At 35.5% G+C, this 25,202-nt stretch overlaps 1 protein-coding gene across 5 annotated transcripts in view; it reads right to left on the bottom strand.

Annotated features, from left to right (window-relative positions):
• ABCC9 (ATP binding cassette subfamily C member 9) overlaps positions 1 to 25,202 on the bottom strand; it is a 143,159-nt gene that overhangs the window by 98,775 nt on the left and 19,182 nt on the right. For all 5 annotated transcript variants that reach the window (XM_009425746.4, XM_063785876.1, XM_016923817.4 and 2 more), the window contains exons 6-12: positions 19,613 to 19,779; positions 18,346 to 18,588; positions 15,524 to 15,718; positions 13,463 to 13,615; positions 12,801 to 12,956; positions 10,722 to 10,856; positions 8,771 to 8,933 (exon numbers count right to left, since the gene is read on the bottom strand). In XM_009425746.4, the coding sequence (XP_009424021.1) occupies positions 8,771 to 8,933; positions 10,722 to 10,856; positions 12,801 to 12,956; positions 13,463 to 13,615; positions 15,524 to 15,718; positions 18,346 to 18,588; positions 19,613 to 19,779 (1,212 nt within the window). The remainder of the gene's footprint in view (positions 1 to 8,770; positions 8,934 to 10,721; positions 10,857 to 12,800; positions 12,957 to 13,462; positions 13,616 to 15,523; positions 15,719 to 18,345; positions 18,589 to 19,612; positions 19,780 to 25,202) is intronic.

Genomic DNA, 25,202 nt, shown 5'->3' with positions numbered 1-25,202 from the left:
TCCTCCCATTGTGTAGTTTGTTCACTCTGATGATAGTTTCTTTTGCTGTATTTTCACCCTATATTCTAAGTGTATTCTTTTCGTTTAACCTGCTTGGTAGCAGATGAGTATGAAGCACTTGACATAGTGCCAGAGATGGAGTGTGCACTCAATAAATGTTTGTATTATCCATTATCTTCTTTAATCTTTACAATCCTACATGGTAGATATTATTAATAGCTCATGTTACAGTTGAAGAAACTGAGGCTAGGAGGATATAAGTAATTTTCTCAAGGCCATTCTACTACACAGTGTCAGAGCTAGGATTTATAGCCAGCTCTGTTCAACTCACCACCAACAAGATTGTACTGAACAAAATAATAAAACTTGAAGTGGTCAAACTGGAATTTTGCTCCATTGACTCAAGAATCCCAGCTGCCTATCAAGAACACAGGATAATGTATTTTCCCCCTCATGACTTCTTACTGCTCTCCCCTAGGATGACCTCCTCTACCCTCTCTCTTCTTGTATTTGACTCAAATACCAACACAACTCTCATCTCTAGAGACACACAAGCTGAATTCACATCTCACCTCAGCCCTTTAGTAGCTGGATGATTTGAAAGAAGTTCAGGTTACCTAAGTTCTTTATATGTCAATCTTTTAATTCTAAAGTGGAGTTAATAATAAAATCTAGGCCAGGCATTGTGGCTCATGCCTGTAATCCCACCACTTTGTGAGGCGGAAGCACTTGAGCCCAGCAATTAAAGGCTGCAGTGAGCTATGCTTGCACTGCTGCACTCTGGCCTGGGTGATAGAGTGAGACCTTGTCTCAAACAATATATAAAAATAAATAATAGATTCAAAACCACTGGGCTGTTGTAACAATTAAATGGGATGGTATATGAAAAACCACTTATGGCAATAATTGGCTAAGTATACTCTCAATATATCTTTGTTGTTGTTGTTGTTATTGTTATTATTCTTGGCTGCATCCATCCTTCTTATGAGAATTTCAGTCCCCTGAAGAGAAGGATGTATTGAAGGGGTCACCAACTTAGAGTAGTACAATATAAGCAAGTGAATCTTGATCATCCTGTCTTCTAGCATTTTGACACTATGTTAGTGGTGCATTGCTGGAAGATAAAACTCCTTCCAACTTTATGTCTAATGTATCAAGCATTAGGGCTAGAATAAAGGGGCTATATAAGCCAAATATTTTCTCTAAATCTATTTCAAAAAATAAATGTTTATAATCTTTAAACTCTAAAGGAGTTTATAATTCAAGAGGAAACAATATATAAACTTCCAAAATTTTAATTTGTTAAAGGTCTTGGGAGCAACAAAGATGAGCAAAACTGACACATAAATCTAATCAAATATTAGTGGGAGTAGTTTTGCTAAGTTTGTGTAAAGTATACTAACATAAACCCTGTTATTCATGAGAATACTCAGTCATACTTCGAGGGAAAAAACAATATTTTTGTAACAGTTGCTTTTAAAGTTAGAGTTGAGGATGAAAGAAGTCTCTATTTTGAAATTTTTGAAAATATATTGGAAAAAAGGGTTTTATGTGAACGAAGTTTGGCTTCTTTTACCTGAAAATGGTATTTTTTTCTCCTCAGTTTTCAAAAATGGCTAAGTTTTCTTGACAATCTTCAAGAAAATATCACATCATAAGCTCCCAAGGAGACAAGTTAAAAAAACTGCAAATATTTTTAACCCTTTTCCCGTTTAGAAAAAACAAAGTGTATCTCACTGCCAGTACTCATTTAGTTTTACATAAACACACTCTTTGAGGCTGAAGCAAATCTGATTGATTTTTAATGTGAAAATAAAATGTAAAAACTGTTCTTGGAGTTATTTCTAAACAGAACTAACAAGAGAATCGTTGCAATCATCTGAATCATCTATTTAGGAAAAAACCGAATTCATCAAATGAATCTTCAGCCAATGCTGTTTGAGAAAGATGTTAACATCACACATAAGAATGCAATGATTTCGAGGGGGTTCCAAGATGGCCAAATAGGAACAGCTCCAGTCTGCAGCTACCAGTGTGAACGACGCAGAAGACGGGTGATTTCTGCATTTCCAACTGAGGTACCAGGTTCATGTCACTGGGGCTTGTTGGACAGTGGGTGCAGGACAGTGGGTGCAGCCCACCGAGCATGAGCCAAAGCAGGGCGAGGCATCGCCTCACCCAGGAAGCACAAGGGGTCAGGGAATTCCCTTTCCTAGCCAAGGGAGGCTGTGACAGACGGCACCTGGAAAATCGGGTCACTCCCACTCTAATACTGTGCTTTTCCAACGGTCTTAGCAAACAGCACACCAGGAGATCATATCCCGCGCCTGGCTCGGAGGGTCCCACACCCATGGAGCCTCACTTATTGCTAGCACAGCAGTCTGAGATCGAACTGCAAGGTGGCAGCGAGGCTGGGGGAGGGGCACCCGCCATTGCTGAGGCTTGAGTAGGTAAACAGAGCAGCCGGGAAGCTCAAACTGGGTGGAACCCACCGCAGCTCAAGGAGGCCTCTGTAGACTCCACCTCTGGGGGCAGGGCATAGCCAAACAAAAGGCAGAAAAAACCTCTGCAGACTTAAATGTCCCTGTCTGACAGCTTTGAAGAGAGTAGTGGTTCTCCTAGCATGGAGTTTGGGATCTGAGAATGGAGAGACTGCCTCCTCAAGTGGGTCCCTGACCCCCAAGTAGCCTAACTGGGAGGCACCCCCAGTAGGGGCAGACTGACACCTCACACGGCCGAGTACCCCTCTGAGACGAAGCTTCCAGAGGAACGATCAGGCAGCAACATTTGCTGTTCAGCAATATTCTCTGTTCTGCAGCCTCCGCTGCTGATACCCAGGCAAACAGGGTCTGGAGTGGACCTCCATCAAACTCCAGCAGACCTGCAGCTGAGGGTCCTGATTATTAGAAGGAAAAGTAACAAACAGAAAAGACATCCACACCAAAACCCCATCTTTACATCACCGTCATCAAAGACCAAAGGTAGATAAAACCACAAAGATGGGGAAAAAAACAGAGCAGAAAAACTGAAAATTCTAAAAATCAGAGCGCCTCTCCCCCTCCAAAAGAATGCAGCTCCTCGCCAGCAACGGAACAAAGCAGGACGGAGAATGACTTTGACGAGTTGATAGAAGAAGGCTTCAGACGATCAAACTTCTCTGAGCTAAAGGAGGAAGTTCAAACCCATCACAAACAAGCTAAAAACCTTGAAAAAAGATTAGACAAATGAGTAACTAGAATAACCAGTGTAGAGAAGTCCTTAAATGACCTGATGGATCTGAAAACCATGGCACCAGAACTACATGACACATGCACAAGCGTCAGTAGCTGATTTGATCAACTGGAGGAAAGGATATCAGTGACGGAAGATCAAATGAATGAAATGAAGTGAAAACTTTAGAGAAAAAAGAGTAAAAAGAAAAGAACAAGCCTCCAAGAAATATGGGACTATATGAAAAGACCAAATCTATGTCTGATTGGGGTACCTGAAAGTGACAGGGAGAATGGAACCAAGCTGGAAAACACTCTGCAGGATATTATCCAGGAGGACTTCCCCAACCTAGCAAGGCAGGCCAACATTCAAATGCAGGAAATACAGAGAACGCCACAAAGATAATCCTCGAGAAGAGCAACTCCAAGACACATAATTGTCAGATTCACCAAAGTTGAAATGAAGGAAAAAATGTTAAGGGCAGCCAGAGAGAAAGGTCGGGTTACCCACAAAGAGAAGCCCATCAGACTAACAGGGGATCTCTTGACAGAAACTCTACAAGCCAGAAGAGAGTGGGGACCAATATTTGACATTCTTAAAGTAAAGAATTTTCAACCCAGAATTTCATATCCAGCCAAACTAAGCTTCATAAGTGAAGGAGAAATAAAATACTTTACAGATAAGCAAATGCTGAGAGATTTTGTCACCACCAGACCTGCCCTACAAGAGCTCCTGAAGGAAGCAATAAACATGGAAGGGAACAACTGGTACCAGCCACTGCAAAAACATGCCAAATTTTAAAGCCCATCGATGCTAGGAAGAAACTGCATCAACTAACGAGCAAAATAACCAGCTAACATCATAATGACAGGATCAAATTTACACATAACAATATTAAACTTAAAAGTAAATGGGCTAAATGCTCCAATTAGAAGACACACACTGGCAAATTGGATAAAGAGTCATGACCCATCAGTGTGCTGTATTCAGGAAAACCATCTCACGTGTAGAGACGCACATAGGCTCAAAATAAAGGGATGGAGGAAGATCTACCAAGCAAATGGAAAACAAAAAAAGGCAGAGGTTGCAATCCTAGTCTCAGATAAAACAGACTTTAAACCAACAAGATCAAAAGAGACAAAGAAGGCCATTATACAATGGTAAAGGGATCAACTCAACAAGAAGAGCTAACTATCCTAAATATATATGCACCCAATACAGGAGCCCCCAGATTCATAAAGCAAGTCCTTAGAGACCTACAAAGAGACTTAGAGTTCCACACAATAATAATGGGAGACTTTAACACCCCACTGTCAACATTAGACAGATCAACGAGACAGAAAGTTAACAAGGATATCCAGGAGTTGAACTCAGCTCTGCACCAAGCAGAACAAATAGACATCTACAGAACTCTCCACCCCAAATCAACAGAATATACATCCTTCTGAGTCACACCTATTCCAAAATTGACCACATAGTTGGAAGTAAAGCACTCCTCAGCAAATGTAAAAGAACAGAAATTATAACAAACTGTCTCTCAGACCACAGTGCAATCAAACTAGAAATCAGGATTAAGAAACTCACTCAAAACCGCTCAACTACATGGAAACTGAACAACCTGCTCCTGAATGACTACTGGGTACATAACAAAATGAAGGCAGAAAGAAAGATGTTCTTTGAAACCAACGAGAACAAAGACACAACATACCGGAATCTCTGGGACACATTTAAAGCAGTGTGTAGAGGGAAATTTATAGCACTAAATGCCCACAAGAGAAAGCAGGAAAGATCTAAAACGGACACCCTAACATCACAATTAAAAGAACTAGAGAAGCAAGAGCAAACAAATTCAAAAGCTAGCAGAAGGCCAGAAATAACTTAGATCAGAGCAGAACTGAAGGAAATAGAGACACAAAAAACCCTTCAAAAAATAAATGAATCCAGGAACTGGTTTTTTGAAAAGATCAACAAAATAGATAGACCACTAGCAAGACTAATGAGAAAAGAGAGAAGAATCAAATAGACGCAAAAATAATGATAAAGGGGATATCACCACTGATCCCACAGAAATACAAACTACCATCAGAGAATACTATAAACACCTCTATGCAAATAAACTAGAAAATCTAGAAGAAATGGATACATTCCTGGACACATACACCCTCCCAAGACTAAACCAGGAAGAAGTTGAATCCCTGAATAGACCAATAACAGGCTCTGAAATGAAGCAATAATTAATAGCCTACCAACCAAAAACAGTCCAGGAACAGATGGATTCACAGCTGAATTCTACCAGAGGTACAAGGAGGAGCTGGTACCATCCTTCTGAAACTATTCCAATCAACAGAAAAAGAGGGAATCCTTGCTAATTCATTTTATGAGGCCAGCATCATCCTGATACCAAAGCCTGGCAGAGACACAACAAAAAAAAAGAGAATTTTAGACCAATATCCCTGATGAACATAGATGCAAAAATCCTCAATAAAATACTGGTAAACTGAATCCAGCAGCACATCAAAAATCTTATCCACCATGATCAAGTGGGCTTCATCCCTGGGATGCAAAGCCTCGTTCAACATACGCAAATACAGCATATAAACAGAACCAAAGACAAAAACCACATGATTATCTCAGTAGATGCAGAAAAGGCCTTTGACAAAATTCAACAGCCCTTCATGCTAAAAACTCTCAATAAATTGGTTTTGATGGGACGTATCTCAAAATAATAAGAGCTATTTATGACAAACCCACAGCCAGTATCATACCGAATAGGCAAAAACTGGAAGCATTCCCTTTGAAAACTGGCACAAGACAGGGATGCCCTCTCTCACCACTCCTATTCAGCATAGTGTTGGAAGTACTGGCCAGGACAATCAGGCAGGAGAAAGAAATAAAGGGTATTCAACTAGGAAAAGAGGAAGTCAAATTATCCCTGTTTGCAGATGACATGATTGTATATCTAGAAAACCCCAATGTCTCAGCCCCAAATCTCCTTCAGCTGATAAGCAACTTCAGCAAAGTCTCAGGATACAAAATCAATGTGCAAAAATCACAAACATTCCTATACACCAATAGTAGACAAACAGAGAGCCAAATCATGAGTGAACTCCCATTCACAATTGCTACAAAGAGAATAAAATACCTAGAAATACAACCTACAAGGGATATGAAGGACCTCTTCAAGGAGAACTACAAACCACTGCTCAATGAGATAAAAGAGGACACAAACAAATGGAAGAACATTCCATGCTCATCGATAGGAAGAATCAATATCATGAAAATGGGCATACTGCCCAAGGTAATTTATAGATTCAATGCTATCCCCATCAAGCTACCAATGACTTTCTTCACAGAATTGAAAAAAACTACTTTAAAGTTCATATGGAACCAAAAAAGAGCCCACATTGCCAAGACAATCCTAAGCCAAAAGAACACCTGGAGGCATCATGCTACCTGACTTCAAACCATACTACAAGGCTACAGTAACCAAAACAGCATGGTACTGGTACCAAAACAGAGATATAGACCAATGGAACAGAACAGAGCCCTCAGAAATAATACCACACATCTACAACCATCTGATCTTTGACAAACCTGACAAAAACAAGAAATGGTGAAATGATTCTCTATTTAATAAATGGTGCTGGGAAAACTGGCTAGCCATATGTAGAAAGCTGAAAGTGGATCCCTTCTTTACACCTTATACAAAAAATAATTCAAAATGGATTAAAGACTTAAATGTTAGACCTAAAACCATAAAAACCCTAGAAGAAAACCTAGGCAATACCATTCAGGACATTGGCATGGGCAAGGACTTCATGACTAAAACACCAAAAGCAATGGCAACAAAAGCCAAAATTGACAAATGGGATCTAACTAAACTAAAGAGCTTCTGCACAGCAAAAGAAACTACCATCAAAGCAAACAGGCAACCCACAGAATGGGAGAAAATTTTTGCAATCTACTCATCTGACAAAGGGCTAATATCCAGAATCTACAAAGAACTCAAATTTACAAGAAAAAAACAAATAACCCCATCAAAAAGTGGGCAAAGGGTCTGAACAGACACTTCTCAAAAGAAGACATTTATGCAGCCAACAGACACATGAAAAAATGCTCATCAGCACTGGCCATCAGAGAAATGCAAATTAAAACCACAATGAGATACCATCTCATACCAGTTAGAATGGCGATCATTAAAAAGTCAGGAAACAACAGGTGCTGGAGAGGATGTGGAGAAATAGGAACACTTTTACACTGTTCGTGGGACTATAAACTGGTTCAACCGTTGTGGAAGACAGTGTGGTGATTCCTCAAGGATCTAGAACTAGAAATACCATTTGGCCCAGCAATCCCATTACTGGGTATATACCCAAAGGATTATAAATCATGCTGCTATAAAGACACATTCACACGTGTGTTTATTGCAGCACTATTCACAATAGCAAAGACTTGGACCAACCCAAATGTCCAACAATGATAGACTGGATTAAGAAAATGTGGCACATATATACCATGGAATACTATGCAGCCATAAAAAAGGATGAGTTCATGTAGGGACATGGATGAAGCTGGAAACCATCATTCTCAGCAAACTATTGCAGGGACAAAAAACCAAACACCACATGTTCTCACTCATAGGTGGGAACTGAACAATGAAAACACTTGGACCCCTCACATCACACACCGGGGCCTGTCGTGGGGTGTGGGGAGAGGGGAGGGATAGCATTAGGAGATATACCTAATGTAAATGACAAGTTAATGGGTGCAGGACACCAACATGACACATGTATATATATGTAACAAACCTGCACATTGTGCACATGTACCCTAGAACTTAAAGTATAATTAAAAAAAAAGAATGCTATGATTTCTAGGATTTGACATTTTTAGCGATTGAGAGTTACTATATTTTGTAAATGGAAACACCACTACTAAAAACAGAATGCTACAAATAGAACGATGTCTTTTGTTTCCAAAGTCGATATCCTAGAGTGATACAAAATAATAATAAAAGCAAGATATTTTGTGGCAAAGTTTTCTCGGAGTAAAAGCTGCAGCCACAAGTGCTACCCATGAGTATTCTGAGACAAATGGAAAAATAGTTAAAGGATCTTTGGGGATAAGAAAATCAATCGTAATGTAGTCAAATCAATTTCAGTAAACAAAGTTTTACTTTTTTACTAAAAACCAACTATTTATCCTAACTGAACTGATAACGAGGGTTTTAATTACAGTTACTATTATCACCATCTTCATTTTACTGATGAAGAAAACCAACGATTTCAGTTTGTAGAGTAACATGGCCAAGGGCACACTAGTTGTGAGGAATCAAATTCAGGTCTACTTGACTCTAAACCTGTGCTTACTTTGGTCTTTAATTTAAATGTAAATAGATAGCCTCGTGTGGCTGGTGGCTATTGGACAGCACGTGTTTAGAAAATAAATAGGTGTTCTTGAAGAACTAGAATGTTTCATTGATCACAATCTAAACTGAATAGACTATTGGTTATTCTGGTTGCCCTTAAAGTCGCCTGTTCTTAGAGCAACAGCAACTTACTGGAGAGTGATGTATATAGTGCAAAGGTTTTGAGACTAGATAGTTCTTTCATTCTTGTTTCCTCCACACTTTTGCAGAAAATGTGTTCCCAGGCATACAATTTTAGAAGTTTGATGCCTTTCAATATTTCATTTGTTTTCTTGAGTCTCTCAGTGGAATAATCCTATAAAACAAAGGAAGAAAAATAATACCAGCTGCATCCAAGTGAATCAGAAAGGCAGAACCATGTAATGGACAGGGATTGAGGAGACCTTGATTTCAGACTGGCCCTGCCACTCACTAATTAGGTTGTGAAGTTCCCAGGAGAAGCAGTTAAACCCTTTGTGCTTCATGAAATAAAGAGTTTAATGAGATGGCCTCAACATTTCTTTCCACCTAAAAACATGTATGTCTCTGTTGCTTTGGTTTACATCAAAGCTAAAAACAATTTTCTAAAGTTTCACATGATTTCCTTGAATCATGTCTGCAGATAATATAGACATAAATTTAAATAATAAGGAGACTTATAATGACTCCTAACATCTAACTTAATTTCTTCTGCAGTCAACTCTATCACTCATACTTACAAGAAGAAAAATAATAAATTTAAGAAAAGTTAGTGGGCTTCTTATTTGAAAATATGAGGGTACAGTGTTCTGTGCATTCATATTGCATCTTCATAATACAGTTATTGAAACTAAGCCTATTATCTTAGCTATCAAGAGATTTCCACATACTTCTTTGTAAGTTCTTGGGTAAGGCCTAAGTGAGATTTACTAACAACTTGGAATAATCATAGAGAGATTTGTAGCAGATATGAAAGCTTCATTTTAGCCAGCTGTTTCAGCTTCCTTCATCACCACATGTCATACTAGAATTACTAACAAGGTAATATATGACTAATTAACTATCAAAAGGGGCAGTAGAGTGGTCAAAAGACAGATAGGAGAAAGCAAAAGTAGCAAACAGCCTGGTTTTTGTTCAACGTTTTGTCTTTACAGGGTGTTTAAATGCCTATCAAATGATTGTTCAATGAGTGAATGAACATGGTATGAATAGCTAAATGAAAGACAGATGTTTGGGAATCATCATATCTCTCCTAAGCTCCCCTTCCACACCTTTCTGTATTTGTGTGCTGGAGTAAAAAGGATAGCTGGCTCAGACAGAAATAATGAGTAACCTACCTAAAGGAGCAGAAAAACAAGTGATAAACACCGCTTGCGTGACATGCAACTCGCTTGTCATAGTAGAAACACGAACTTGAGAAACAATCCTGTCAGTGGCAGCATCTTCACATTTTATGCCTGATTTACAGACAGCCTTGCTCATATTTAATCAAACTTTATTTGTAAACATGCTGTCAACAATTTTATTATTTGCAAAGATTTCTCTAAAAGCAGCAAATTCGTGCTCAAATGAAATGATTTCATGGCAAATTGAAGCCAGAAAAGGTCAATAATTGGGCTTTTTCTTGCTTGCCAAATTGACCAGAAATATATTCAGCAAGAGCAGCTGCCACTGAAACATGTCAATGTGACTCCATAGATCCTCACATGCTTTGAGTCTACCCTAGGGAAATATAATTTCAGAAGCAGCAAACTTGACCCTTCACTTGCACCTTGATCCATTTCTTGCGTGTCAATAACTGACATTCACTAGCCTCAACGTACGCTTAAGATTCTTCAGACAAGTGATCTAAGAAGACTGAAAGCCTTATCACCTCATGGTACTTTAAAACATGGGGAACGGTGATTCTAGTATTTTGAGTCTAAGATCATCAAGTTTTAAATTTCCAATCCACTTTTAAAAATTGTTTTCGCAACATGGAAAATACACATTTGCTGCTGAAGAACTGAAGTGAAATAGAATTGTTTCCAAATTATCTTTAGTGGTATGTATTAATTTCCTATATTATAAAATTAAAACAGCATTGCTCATTTTTGTAATTAAGTTTCCAAAAGATGTTACTTACAAGTGTACTTTTCTGAGCCTCTGCCAACTTTGTAGCAATAAAGTACTGAATTGGCGCAAGGAGCACAATGACAGCTGCACCGACCAATGCACTTGATCCAAGTAAATTATAGAGCAGAATCACGCCCATTATGATCTAGAGAGAAAAACACATGGAAAAGAGAAAATGAATGGGGTGTGGAAGCCATTGCATGAAAGGACATAATTTTTAGTGCAAACGTAGTATTTCTTAATTATTATATTGTTTATTTGGAAGTCAACGGTATTAGGGTTCTCTAGAGGGACAGAATTAACCATCAAGTCAACCCAGCTGTGACAGTTGGGTTTTACTCTGATTTATTTGGGGAAGGCTAAGTGCTAGGAATGTATTTTTAGTATGATAATCTGTACAACTGATGTCAAGCCAATTTATTGCATGAATTCGCAAAGTGGTCCCATGACGCTTCCAACCTTTTAAGTAGTCTTCAGATTTTTTAAAGGGCATAAATTTTTTCTTGAAAACGCCGTCACCCACCATAAATTTGACATTCTATATTCTTTTGGAATTGTACTAGCTTTTCAAGGCTGAGAGGATGAAAAGTAGGGGCAGCATCATGTGAGTAGAGGATGGTTGTCTGTGGACTAAAGGAATGAGCTGAGCTCCTCACCTTCTTATGACTTCAGAAATCACTTACTGACAAGAAGGCAGACGGTAATTAAAACTGTTAAAAAGCTAAAGCTGGTGTCCTATCTTAATATACTTCTCTTTCCCCAAACCAAAGGCAAAACCATTCAGACCTGTCCTCTCTGGTTTGCCACTGTCTTCTTTTTCCTTTAAAACTCAGAATTTACCCCTGCTATCCTATTCTCTCTCTCTCTGATTTATCATGGCTCAAAACATCAATTAATGAACTGTATCCATGCAGTTCAAGTATATAATTTATGCCTATATGCCAATGATAATAGCTTAATAGCAGCTGCCTGGGGCCAATGACACGTTTACTGCCTAACTAATTAGGTAGTTTGAGATATCCAATAAAAACAAAAAATTCCTTAAGGTCACCCATGATGCAGTCATTCAGAGACTTTTGGTGCACTTGAAATTACACCACCTAGGCAGCTACCTAATTCACCTTTATATAAGTATATTTTGATAAAATGAGACAAAGTACATCTCAAATCCTACTTTGTGCCAAGCACTGTGCATAATATACACTTTTATTTGCCTTGGTTTTCTATTAAAAAATGAAAAGGCAAACAGTAAGTTAAAAACTAGCATCTTCTTTATTACTTTATGCACTTGAATAAATGTGGGACACAGGGACTTAGATGATAGATTTTTTCAAATAAGATCTAGCACTTAAGCTTCATCTACAGAATGCAAAACTTGAGATAATTAAAAATGTCCAGTTTATACAGAGGAAAAAACTGAGTATATTTCTTTTGCCATTTTTACCCAGCTAGGGGAAGAAGAAAATGTGTCTTTACTAAAATGTTATTTTACATAGGAAATAGCTAAATAGCACTCCAGTTTGTCACTGTTCCTACCATTTTATGCAGTTTGACATTTTGCAATATACTAACTATTGAAACTATGGGATTGATTAAAGCAATTGCTCTCGTTTAGAAATGCTATAAGAGAGCTTGCCAAAATAAAAGGGGTCAAACCATGGCTCTGTGACTTACATGAATCGAGGCAATAATATTAACAACTAACAGTTACTGGATGCCCAGGAAATGCTGGGCACTACGCTAGATGTTATAGACATATTAATCTATTTAACCTTGACAATTCCCACAACTTTATGAGAAGTACTATTATTATTCTCATTTACAGTTAAGAAAACTAGGACTTTGAGGAGTTAAGCACTTGTGTAAATGAGGGGGTAGGGCAGATATTTGAACCCGAGCAGTATAATTTCAAACTTCTCTTGCTTAACCTATGCTATAACATTTCTGAGTCTCAGCTTCCTTTTCTATGAAAGAGTGTAATATTTGCACATTCAAAAACTATACACCTTTTACAGAGCTAAATACATTACTGCTTTTTTTGTTTTATTTCCTCTGCAGACAAAAATCTTACTTATATTTATCTACCTACCTGAACAGGCATAGCCCATAGATTGGGACACAGGAACAAAAACCACATGAGTTGATTAGTTTCAATGGCGACTAAGTTGTTGATCTGCCCCAGAGTCATCTCCCCCATGGATAAGTTAGACGTGGAGAGCCTAAGGATTTTATTATAAATCATGGCCTACCAAAAAAAAAAAAAAAGAGTACATAAAGCTCTAAACTTAAAATTTACACTATGATTATTTTCACTGAAAATAAATAACAAGCATTTAATTTTTTTGAGAAAAAAGAAAAATTCTATAGGATCATCTTCTTAAATCAACCACTACAGTTATTTCTACTTCAGTATAGTTATTTTCAGTCCTTAACCAAATACAGACTTCCTTTTTTCTAGTGATATAATAAAAACATGCATTAAACTTAAAGCATAAGCTCTAGAACAAACAGAAAGAGATAAATAAATGTAAGATTTCAAAATATTTTTCTTAACATTATTTGAAAGTTATTTTTAATTCAATAGGTTTATTAATTAGCTCTGTTTCTTTCATTAAGTAGATTATAGAAACGTTGTTGTAATACCAAAATGAAAAGGGAATGAAAAAACAAAACTGAAGCTACCGCTATTCTTTTCACTGAATGGTATATAGCATTCTTAGGAAACAAATAGTATTCACAGCCTTTACATACCAGCAGAGCTCCACGGAGGTTAATGCCAGTCTCTATGGTTACATAGTAGGAAGCCTGCAAAAATGTCCTTTGCAGAATAAGAGCCAAGAAGAGAAGAACTGCTAGAACGTACGCGTTTTCAAGAAATTCCTTTGATGAGAGGGTTTCTGAAATCTGGTCCCCAAAGAAAAAAAGTGCCATATTAAAACTCGTCTTTTTATAGACCAGGTGTACAGTTTGCATTTATTAAAAGATACATAATATTTAAATACAAAAAATCAATGTATTTATTATACAGCAGTGAAATACAATGCAAACCAGGTAAATCCGTAAAATCCCTAACTGATTAATGAGTCATGGAAATGCCTAATTGAAGAAAAAAAAAGGTAGAATTTATTTTAAAAAAATTAGAATGCATTTCCTGCAAAGGTATATCCAACCTTAGTAAAATGGTAAGCAGCAAATAAAAAGACAAGTTAGTTTACACTCTAATTTGGAAGTAGAAGCTATAAAATTGATAGTTGGCCAGCAAGACCAATGGAAGAAATATACAATTTTGGTAGCCTTATTAGTTTAAAATAATTCCACTCAGTTGCCTTTTTCTGATTCTCAGATATCTTAATTTATGCTAATAAGATAAATAATAAATTATAAAATAGGTAATTTGGCTATATCACCCATGCAACACTACCAGTAACAAAACATGACTTACAAAATTTTGTTTTAGTAGGAATACGACTGAATTCAGCATAAGGATATCCAAAATTGATTTTTGTTTGTAACAATAGCATATGGTAACTTGTTTGTTAGAAAAGAAGGAAAGATAACATTTGACTAAGTACATTACATCAGTTTGGACACTATTTTCTATGATTTAGACCTAGTAGAATTCTACTTCTGGTCCCTTCCTCCTTTTTTGTGGGAATATATACAAATGTGCAAGTCCTATTCTTTCTTAGCAAAACGTGGTTAATATATGCAAGGGAGAAGGATAATGGATAAACTCTGTGGAATTTAGATATCCGTATGTAATTAGGCTAGTAGGGACAAAACATCACCAAAGTGTATTCAGTGGTGAAAATATCTGGTTCATTTCCATTATAATTGAACACTAATGTATGCAAGGATCTGGGCTAAGCATTGTGAACACAAATATGAATGGCTCACCGTAATTGTTTCATAAGCTTACAACCTAGGAAGATAAACATATCTCTAAGTAACAGGCTTCAGTAAGTGCCAACATAAAGTAAAGAGTGTGTTAAGGGACTATCAAGGAGAGTCAGATTCCAACTAGGATGATCAGAAAAAGCTTCACCGAAGAGGCAACATTTAAGGTCAGTTCTCATATTGCATAACATTTTTATACGTGATGGAAAGAGGACAGGAAATCAGATTGAGAGAATAGAAAAGGAAAATGGATTCATCTGGCGATAGTTTCTATATGTGGAACTACAAAAATCAATACTTAGAAAGAAAGTAGGAAGTTCACAATGCAGTCTTTATTAAAAATAGAAAATAAAAATTATATATTTATGATCGTAAACACGCAGTATTTTAACTATATAGCTCCAATATAACAACATAATGTCTAATAAAATATCATAATGTGACTTGCCCTGAACATTGTGAAACAGGGTGGTGGGTTTTTATTATATAAGAAAAGAGAAATGTACAATATTACAAATCACATTGCTAGTATTATTGGTCACAGACCTCTAAAGAAGTGACTCAGCCACCCGTCATGTATAAAAATTCTTTAAAGAATTCCTATAAAGATTAAAACAATCAATGCACAATTTCTACACAAAGTTTCTGGCATACCATAAATGCTTGTTAAATGTTTATAGGCTCTGAATCTGAGAAATAATTTTGGTGGCCAGATTCATTCAATGAATAAATACATAAACACGTGATTTTTTTCTAAAAGGAAAATTACTGTTTTCTTTCTTTTAGAAAGCATTCAATTCTCTGAAAAAAAAAAAAGCCTATTTGAACAACTCATAAAACTGCATTAATAAAAAGTGACAATTACAATGAAATCCATCAATAATATGTTTCCGTTGAAAATCACCAGGAACTTACTCCAGTTGTGTTATTTGTCCCATTCTGGGTTTCATTCACACGCTGAACTATTCCAGAAATACAAAGAGGTCCAGCAAAACCCAGTAAATCAGCCAGATAGCGGAATGTGCTACTAAGTAGAATTGGTCGCCCAAAAGCTCTGTACATTGCAAGCCATATAGATGGAGTCCGATTTGGATGATCTGCAACTTTTTTCTGAAGAAAAAAAAAAGAAAAAAAAACCAGATGTAACAAAATAAAACTGCTTAGAGCAGTAACTAATCTCATGTATGGAAATTCCTTCTTATACTTCAAAAAATACTTTAAGGGTTTAAAAATTGATGTTAATGTGTGCCTTTCAGCATAGCATGCATAATTCTATATCCTTGCCTTCTATGAAAATAGTAGCTACTGAATGCATTTTAATAAAATAGAGAGAATGAGAAGTAAGCAAGACAGTTTTTCTAAGACTCTGTATTATTTTACTTATCAAAGGATGACACAGGATTCTTAAAGCCTAATTCATTTTCAGTTTTCTTTGATTGGGAAAATATATATTTATCATGAAAATTGCCAAATAGCATTGCATAGCAAGCAAAAGAGTAAAGCACAAAGATCAAGGTTATAGGCAGACTAGTCAAGACTTTTGGAGTTACTACATCACCACAGGTTTGCCTATCCAGTAATTACCAACTAAACAAAACAGATTATCCCAACTTCAAGTTGTTTCTCCTCCATCGTATTTCTTATCTCCCTGAATGGTAGTCAATACTTTAAAAAATTATGGTAGACTTGTGTTTCCTAGGTATTCCTCAAAGAAATGCAAAATGAAGAACAGCATTTATACTTAAGTCAACTCATGGCTTCACACAGCTATAGTTGTTTGTTGTAAATAAAATTTTAAGACCTGAGCAATCATCATAATTAAAATTTAGGGAGGAGGTAGATAAAGTTTTTTCATTGTGACAAGGAAGTCAACTCACTAGAATAGAGCTCAATTATGTTCCCTATACAACCCCCTGTTAAATAAATAATTTGTTTTCCAAAGTTTATGTAGACGTTAACCCACCAAGTTCAAGCTAATCTCTGTTGTAAAGAGAACTCAGAAAAATTAAGCTATGCTTAGGCTAGACTGCAAACATCTTTACTTTAGCAGTTTTAAAATTTTTATGCAATACTTTTCCCAGAGGTGAAACCAGAGAAATGACTCAGATTCATTTGTTGTAACCTTTTCCTGCCATTTAATTTCATAACACATATTTCTGACACAAAACAGAGATTATTTTCATCATTTACCATAAATGCTTCATTGATCTTCATTTAGAACAGCCAAAAACTCATTAGCTGTTTTACCATACTCTATTTCCTTCCAGTGTTGTTGAGAATCCTAATATTTTAAATGGCAATGATATTTGTAGATGATGGCAATAGAAAACACATCTACCACTGTGGGTAGCATGCATGACTATTTAGAATGATAAAAGACAAAATGAAAATATCCAAAGACTCTCATCTTTAAATTTTTTAAAACAATAATGAATACTTAGGAAAAGTGCCAGAGGAAGCCAATTTTGACAGCCATATAGGATGATACATGGAAGAGGAAGACAATGCCCTTTTATTTAATTTAGTCTCTCATTTTGAACTATAGAAGCTAAATTTTAGTCACTAATTAATGTAAGGTTTTTGATTTCTCAAAAGTGATTATTAGTTGGTATCTATTTTACCTCTTTATATAACAAACGTATTATGCTTGTGAAAAGACAATAACAAAAATTTCATGAGTTATTAATATTACGTGGTAATGGATTAGTTATACATGATCATTGAACTTAATTCTTACTTTCCACTTGGTGACATGTCCCAGAGAAAAGACAGTACTCACTCTATCCTTCCTCATGTATTAATGGAGCAACTAATATAAGTATACTTCATTGGCTCTTCCAGTCTTCCAGGCCCAATTTACATGATTCAAAAGTACAGAGGAGGACAGATGAAGGAAATCTGCTCTTCCTCAACCATAGATATGATTTAAGCTTTGTGTCTTTTTTTTTTTTTTTTTTTTTTGAGACAGAGTTTCACTCTTGTTGCCCAGGCTGGAGTGCAATGGTGCAATCTCGGCTCACCACAACTTTCGCCTCCTGGGTTCAAGCAATTCTCCTGCCTCAGCCTCCCAAGTAGCTGGGATTACAGGCATGCGTCACCATGCCCGGCTAATTTTTGTATTTTTAGTAAAGATGGGGTTTCTCCATGTTGGTCAGGCTGGTCTCAAACTCCTGACCTCAGGTGATCCATCTGCCTCGGCCTCCCAAAGTGCTGGGATTATAGGCATGAGCCATCGTGCCTGGCCTAAGCTTTGTGTCTTTATATATATATGTGTGTGTGTGTGTGTGTGTGTGTGTATATAGAATGTGTATATATAGTGTGTATATATATACATGTGTGTATATATGTGTGTATATATATACATGTGTATATATATATAATGTGTATATATGTGTGTATATATATACATGTGTATGTATATGTGTGTATATATATACATGTGTATGTATATATGTGTATATATGTGTGTGTGTATATACATGTGTATATATGTATGTGTATATATACACGTGTATATATGTGTGTGTATATATGTGTATATATGTATGTGTGTGTGTGTGTGTGTGTGTATATATATATATATATATTTTTTTTTTTTTTGAGACAGAGTCTCACTCTGTCACCCCGGCTGGAGTCCAGTGGCCCAATCCTGGCTCACTGCAAGCTCTGCCTCCCAGGTTCATGCCAACAGGACCATTCTCTGTAATTAAGCACATGGAAGACAGACACTAAATCACCTTTTGTTCTTCATATGCATCTTTCAGGCAAACATAATTTGTTACTGCTCTCATTGCTATTGGCAATTTTCCAATTGCCTTCAGATCAATAGGCTTTTTGTGAGCAGATATAATAAGTGTGTTCATCCACCAGTATGTTGCTTTTGACAGCAAATTCACAAATGGTTGAAGAAATCTCACTCCCAGATCCTGGAGGTCTTCAGGAGGCTTTACTTTCTGAGGATTCATGAAAAATACATATCTCTGTGGCAAGAAAAATTCCACAGTATAACAATTAGTCCAATTATTTTCCACATATTAAAAATAAAATTTCAACCTTTTCTACATTTTCATTTCAGGTGACCAAAATTTATATTTTAATGCCTCCTTCCATCCCTTTCTGAAATATTCTTTGAGATATTTCCTTCTGTTGTGACTAGATTAACTAGTTAATGCCAGAATTTTGCATGTAATCCTCTTGGGGTCAATTCTAAAAGATCACTTAACCTTTTAAAAGATAGTTTTTACTAAGAGTCAGTGTTTCATGATATCCTATGATAGGGTCTACCAAATGAAGGTTTTTACTTTGTTTAGATTTTAAAATGTATTATCAACACCATTATTGAGTCTCTTGATCTATGGTTTCCTGATGTTAACTGACTACTCTCCACATGCATTGCAGCATATATCTTTCTACTCACAGATCAAGTTCAAAGTTCTCTGATAAAAAATGAATACTGGAAAATCTATCTCTAGTATCTCACACAACATAACTGACAGTATTAAGTGGTGGAAAGTACAATCGATATGCAATTACAAACCAGGTGTGTGTCTTGACCATATTACTTTGGATATATAGCCAAAGCTATCTCTACATGTTTCTTCATCAGCAAAATGAGCAAACTGGATTAGATTATTTTCTTTTCAGTTTTAAATTTCTGAGAATGCAGTATTTTGCTTAACCCAGGTGTGCTTTGAGACCAATCATGGATGATTGAACTTTCTCCTAAAAACAATTTCTTCTGTAATATAAACTGAGCATAATATCTGACACATAGCAAGCATTTGATCAATCAATATTTGTGAATGAATAAATAGTTTCTAGGGTCATACTGAGATTTCTGAAACATTAATGGCCTGAATTTAGTGATTAGTTCAACTTTATATTTATATATAAATCAAATACATGTGTTCATCCTTGTCAATACTAATGATTTCTAGCTAACTGTAATCTTTCATATTGGGGTCTTGAATCCAAGTAACTAAACAAAAGCCATTAGCTACCTACCCTGACTCGAATGACATTGATCTCCACAGCCATCAAGAGCCCATTCAAGATGACCATCATGCCTGTGATGCAGAAACGCAGGTTTGATATGTCCAAGCCAGACTGACAGTACTTAACCAATTTTATTGTTTTTGTAATAAAGGCCATTACCCAATACAGGAACAGGGCTGAAAAGAAAAAGACAAAAAGAGAAAGATACAATCTTTTCTTAAACATCACTAGCATTTGAATGTAATTATGATGCTTTTTAATAACAAAGGCAATTTTATGTACTATATTTCCACATGGTTTTACTTGGTAAGAAAACAACATATATGATTTAGTGTACTTCTGGAGTTTTGAGTTGAAGGAGTAATAACTTGAAAATGTTGAGTGTGTCCATCCTGACCGTACATGATAGATGGGAGGATGTAAAGAGATATATAATAGGATAAACTAGACTCTTCAAAATGTACGTGTAAGTCTATAAATTTTAAAAAGTAGCTTTATCTTCTGGTCCTGTTTTCAAAGAGCCTTAATTATATGAATAATTCACAAGTTGGTATCTGTATAACCTACTTCATAGGTGTGTTGCAAACCCAAGGATATGTCTCATGGTATTACCCTGGAATTATCATGGAATTCATGTATCTATGTAATTGAGTTTCTGCCTTACAGATTCTTATTCAAGTAGTAAGTGACTTTCCTTAGTCAAATGGTTTAAAACACCACGCACATTCACATAGCACAAAGAACAATGGTCTTATAGAGCGAACTGAAACGTCAAGTACTAGGACCAGAAAGGCGAGGATTACACTGCCGCAAAACTACAATCAGCATTTTGCAGCCAATATGAGATAGAAGCAGAGACTTTCCTAGAAATATTTTGGCAAGGATACAATCTACTTTGAACTTTGAATAAATGTAAGTACAAATGAATATGGTCTAAGAAAGAAGAAATCTAAGACACACATAAGACAATCCAGCTTGGACAACATTTATCAGAACCAGAAAAGTTGAGTGATCACTTCATTAGTGAAAAATACTGATCATTGGCATATGAACTCAATGTGTATCTTGTTTTAGCTTAAATGTAGAGTCAGAATGGATTCATTAAAAAAAAAACAGACCAAATTATATGCTATCTAAAGAGATTCACCTTAAGTATTAGAGTAGCTTAAAAGTAAGTAGATGGGAAAGATATACAATGAAAACAATTAAGCATAAGAAATTTGGAGTTGCTATATTAATGTCAAACAAAGCCGACTTCAAGACAATTATTATCAGAAATAAAAAAAGACTTTTAATAATAATGAAAGTGTCCAGTTTTTAGAAAGATACATTTAAAAATAGACATATGACCAATGAAGATTTAGAAGATGTATTAGAACACTATCAAATACCTCATACTATTTGATATTTATAAAACTATTTGAGATTTGGTACTCTAAAAATACTTCTAACATCTTCAGATTGTACCTTCGTATTAACTGAATATGGTACTGGTATAGATTATATGTTTAGCCAGAAAACAAAGAGAAATGAATTTGAAATAACAGAAATCACATAGAGTATGTTTTCTGACCACAATAAAATTAAATTTAAAAAATCAAGAACAGTCAGACTATTGATTTTCTATCGCTACTTAACAAACTATAACAAACTGAGCAGCTTAAAACTGCACACATTTATTATCTCATGGTTTCTAGGATTCAGGACTTTGAGCCAGGGTCAATTGGGTTCTCTATTCCAGGTTCTCATGAGGCTGGGTTCTCTGCTCCAGGTTCTCACCAGGTTCTAGGTATTGAGTGGGTCTGCTGGCTCAATAAAGACTCTACTGATTTGAGACCTTCCTCCAGGCCACAGTCTATTGGCTAGAACCCAGGCACAGGTCCTACTCACACTCAAGGCAAGAGAGTCATAAAGGGCAGGAACATCAGACACAGAGATAAGGAAGTAACCTTTGATCTTTTCATGCAGTAAGATATCTAAAAGCTTCAAAATATTTGGAAATTAAACAACACATTACTAATAATCCACATGTTAAAGAAGAAATCACTAAAGAGGTCAGATAATATTAAAATACATTAACTATAATAAAAATACTACATATTTAAAATTCAAGAAGTACAACTAAAATAAGACTCAGAGGAAAATTTACAGCTTTAGATATTTATTTTACAGTATAAGGTTCAAAACTGCATAGCTACCTTTAAAGCTCAGGAAAGAATAAAAAAGGATCCCCCAAAAAAGATGAAAACAATAGAGATGAGTAGAAAGCAATAAAATAGAAAAATGAACAATTGATAAAATGGACAAAATCTATAATGCCATTCTTTGAAAAGACTAATAAAATTGATAAGTCCCTAGCTAGACAGTTCAAGAAAAGAAGAACACAAAAACCAATACTAGGAATGAAAGAGGCACTATCCCTGCATACCCTACATACTTTAAAAGGAGAATCAGGAAATATCATGAATAACATTATGACAATATATCCAAAAATTTACATGAAATGGAAAATTACTTAAAAATGTACCTTATCAAAAGTAATATAAAAAGAAGTAGATACTCTGAAAATTCTATATAGTCACTAAGGAAATTAGACAATATATTTACTAAATTATAATAAAATTTAGACCTAAAATTTTACTAGATATAAAAAAGTATTAGACATAACACTCTGTCTAATACAGAAATAAATTTATAATTTTAAATCCTCCCTTAGCCCAAATTCCAGGTCCAGATGACTTTACTAGTGATTTCTATTCAACATTTAAGAAAGAGATAAAATTAACCTTATACAAAGTCTTTCAGAAAAACAGAGAGAAAACACTTTCCAACTCATTTAGGAAGCCAGTTTAATGCAGCCTGTATAAGCCTGAAGAAAGGAATTACAAGAAAATAACAGATGAATATCCTTCATTACATAGATGTAAAAAGCCTTAACAAATAAAATCTAGTGATATCAAGCATGCATAATATATTATGACTACGTGTGGTTCTTCTCAGAAATGCATTGTTACTTTATTTGAAAAACAGATCAATGCAATTTAGCATACTAACAGAAATACAATTTTCCTAATGGATACAGGAAAAAAACTTTAATAAAATTCAACACCCATTCAAGACTTTAATAACACCCTGAGTAAGCTTTAAATAAAAGAAAACTTATTAGGCAAATAAAGGTCTGCTATGAAAAACCTATAACTAACATTACAATTAATTATGAAAGACTGACCATTTTCCCCTAAAATCAGGAACCAGAGAGGATTTCAGTCTTATGTCTATTTGGCATTTTACTGGACATCTTAGCTACAGCAATAAGACAAGAAAAAATAAAAAGAAAAAAGAAGGCATGAAGAAGGTTGAAAGAAAATAAGTGTCTCTCTTTGCAGATGGCATGTTTGCTTATCATTTTATTTTATTTTATTTTTTATTTGTAGGTATATATTTATGGGTTACATGAAATGATTTGATACAGGTATGCAATGAGTAATAATCACATCAGAGTAAATATGGCATTGATCACCTCAAGCATTTATTCTTTCTGTTAAAAATAATCCAATTGTACTCTTTTAGTTCTTTTTTAAATGTACAATTAAATTATTATTGACTGTAGTCATCCTGTTGTGCTATCAAATACTAGGTCTTATTCATTTTTCCTAATTTTTGTACCCATTAAACATCCCCATTTGCCTCTCCCAGCACCCCACGACCCTTCCCAGCCTCTGGTATCCATCATTCTACTCTCTATCTCCATGAGTTCAATTGTTTTTATTTTTTTGCTCCCACAAATAAGTGAGAATATGAGATGTCTGTCTTTCTGTGCCTGTCTTATTTCACTTAAACAATGACCTCAAGTTCCATCCATGTGGTTGCAAATGACAGGATCTTATTCTTATTTTATGGCTAAATACGACTCCATTGTGGTACATGTATCACAGTTTCTTTATCCATTCATCTGTTTATGGACACTTAGGTTGCTTCAAAATCTTAGCTATTGTGAACAGTGTTGCAATAAGATGGGAGTGCAGATGTCTGTTCGATATACTGATTTCCTTTCTTTTGGGTATAGACCTAGGAGTGGGGTTACTGAATTGTATGGTAGCTCAACTTTTTGTTTTTTAAGGAACCTACAAACTGTTCTTCATAGTGGTTGTACTAATTTACATTTCCACCAATAGTGTACAAGGGTTTCCTTTTCTCCTCATTCTTGCCAGCATTACTTATTGCCTGACTTTTGTATACAAGCCATTTTAACTGGAGTGAGATGATATCTCATTGTAGTTTTGATATGCATTTCTCCGATGATCAGTGATATTGAGCACCTTTTCATACACGTTTGCCATTTGTGTGTCTTCTTTTGACAAATGTCTATTCAGATCTTTTGCCCCTTTTTTATTGGATTATTAGTTATTTTTTTCTTATAGAGTTGTTTGAGCTCCTTATATATTCTGCTCATTAATCCCTTGTCAGACAGGCAGTTTGCAAATATTTTCTCCCATTCTGTAGATTGTGTCTTCACTTTGTTGACTTTTTCCTTTGCTGTGCAGAAGCTTTTTAACTTGATGTGATCCCATTTGTTCATTATTGCTCTGGTTGCCTGTGCTTGAGGGGTATTGCTCAAGAAATCTTTGCCCGGTCCAATGTCCTAGAGAGTTTCCCAATATTTTCTTGTAGTAGTTTCACAGTTTAAGATTTTAGACTTAAGTCTTTAATCCATTTTGATTTTGTTTTTGCACATGGTGAGAGACAAGGGTCTAGTTTTGTTCTTCTGCATTTGGATATCCAGTTTTCCCAGAACCATTTATTGAAGTGACTGTCCTTTCCTCAGTGTATGTTCTTGGCCCTTTTTAAAAGATAACTTCACTATAGATGTATGGATTTATCTCTGGATTCTATATTCTGTTCCACTTATCTATGTGTCTGTTTTTATGCCAGTACCATGCCATTTTGATTACTACAGCTTTGTAGTATGAAATCAGGTAATGTGATTCCTCTGGTTTTGTACTATTGGCTTAGGATAGCTTTGACTATTCTAGGTCTTTTGTGGCTGCCTATAAATTTTAGAATTGTTTTTTCTATTTCTGTGAAAAATGTCATTGGTATTTTGATAGGGATTGCATTAAATCTGTAGATTGCTTTGAGTAGTAAGGGCATTTTAACAATGCTTATTTTTCCAGTCCATGAATATGGAATATCTTTCCATTTATTTGTATCTTCTTCAATTTCATGCACCAATGTTTGATAGTTTTTGTTACAGAGATCTTTCACTTCTTTGGTTAATTCCTAGGTATTTTATTTTATTTGTAGCTATTGTAAACAGGATTACTTTCTTGATTTCTTTTTCAGATTGTTCAGTGTTGGCGTATATAAATGCTACTGATCTTTGTATGTTGATTTTGTATCCTATAACTTTACTGAAAATATTTATTAGTTCTAATAGTTTTTTTGGTGCAATCTTCAGGTTTTTCCAAATATAAGATCATATCATCTGCAAACACGGACAATTTGACTTCTTCATTTCCAATTTAAATGTTCTTTATTTATATTATCTGATTGCTCTAGGTAGGACTTCCAGTACTATGTTTAATAACAGTGGTGAAAG

Source organism: Pan troglodytes, chromosome 10 (genome assembly GCF_028858775.2).
Source record: "Pan troglodytes isolate AG18354 chromosome 10, NHGRI_mPanTro3-v2.0_pri, whole genome shotgun sequence".
Lineage (NCBI taxonomy): Eukaryota > Metazoa > Chordata > Mammalia > Primates > Hominidae > Pan > Pan troglodytes.
This window is presented reverse-complemented; position numbering and strand designations above follow the sequence as displayed.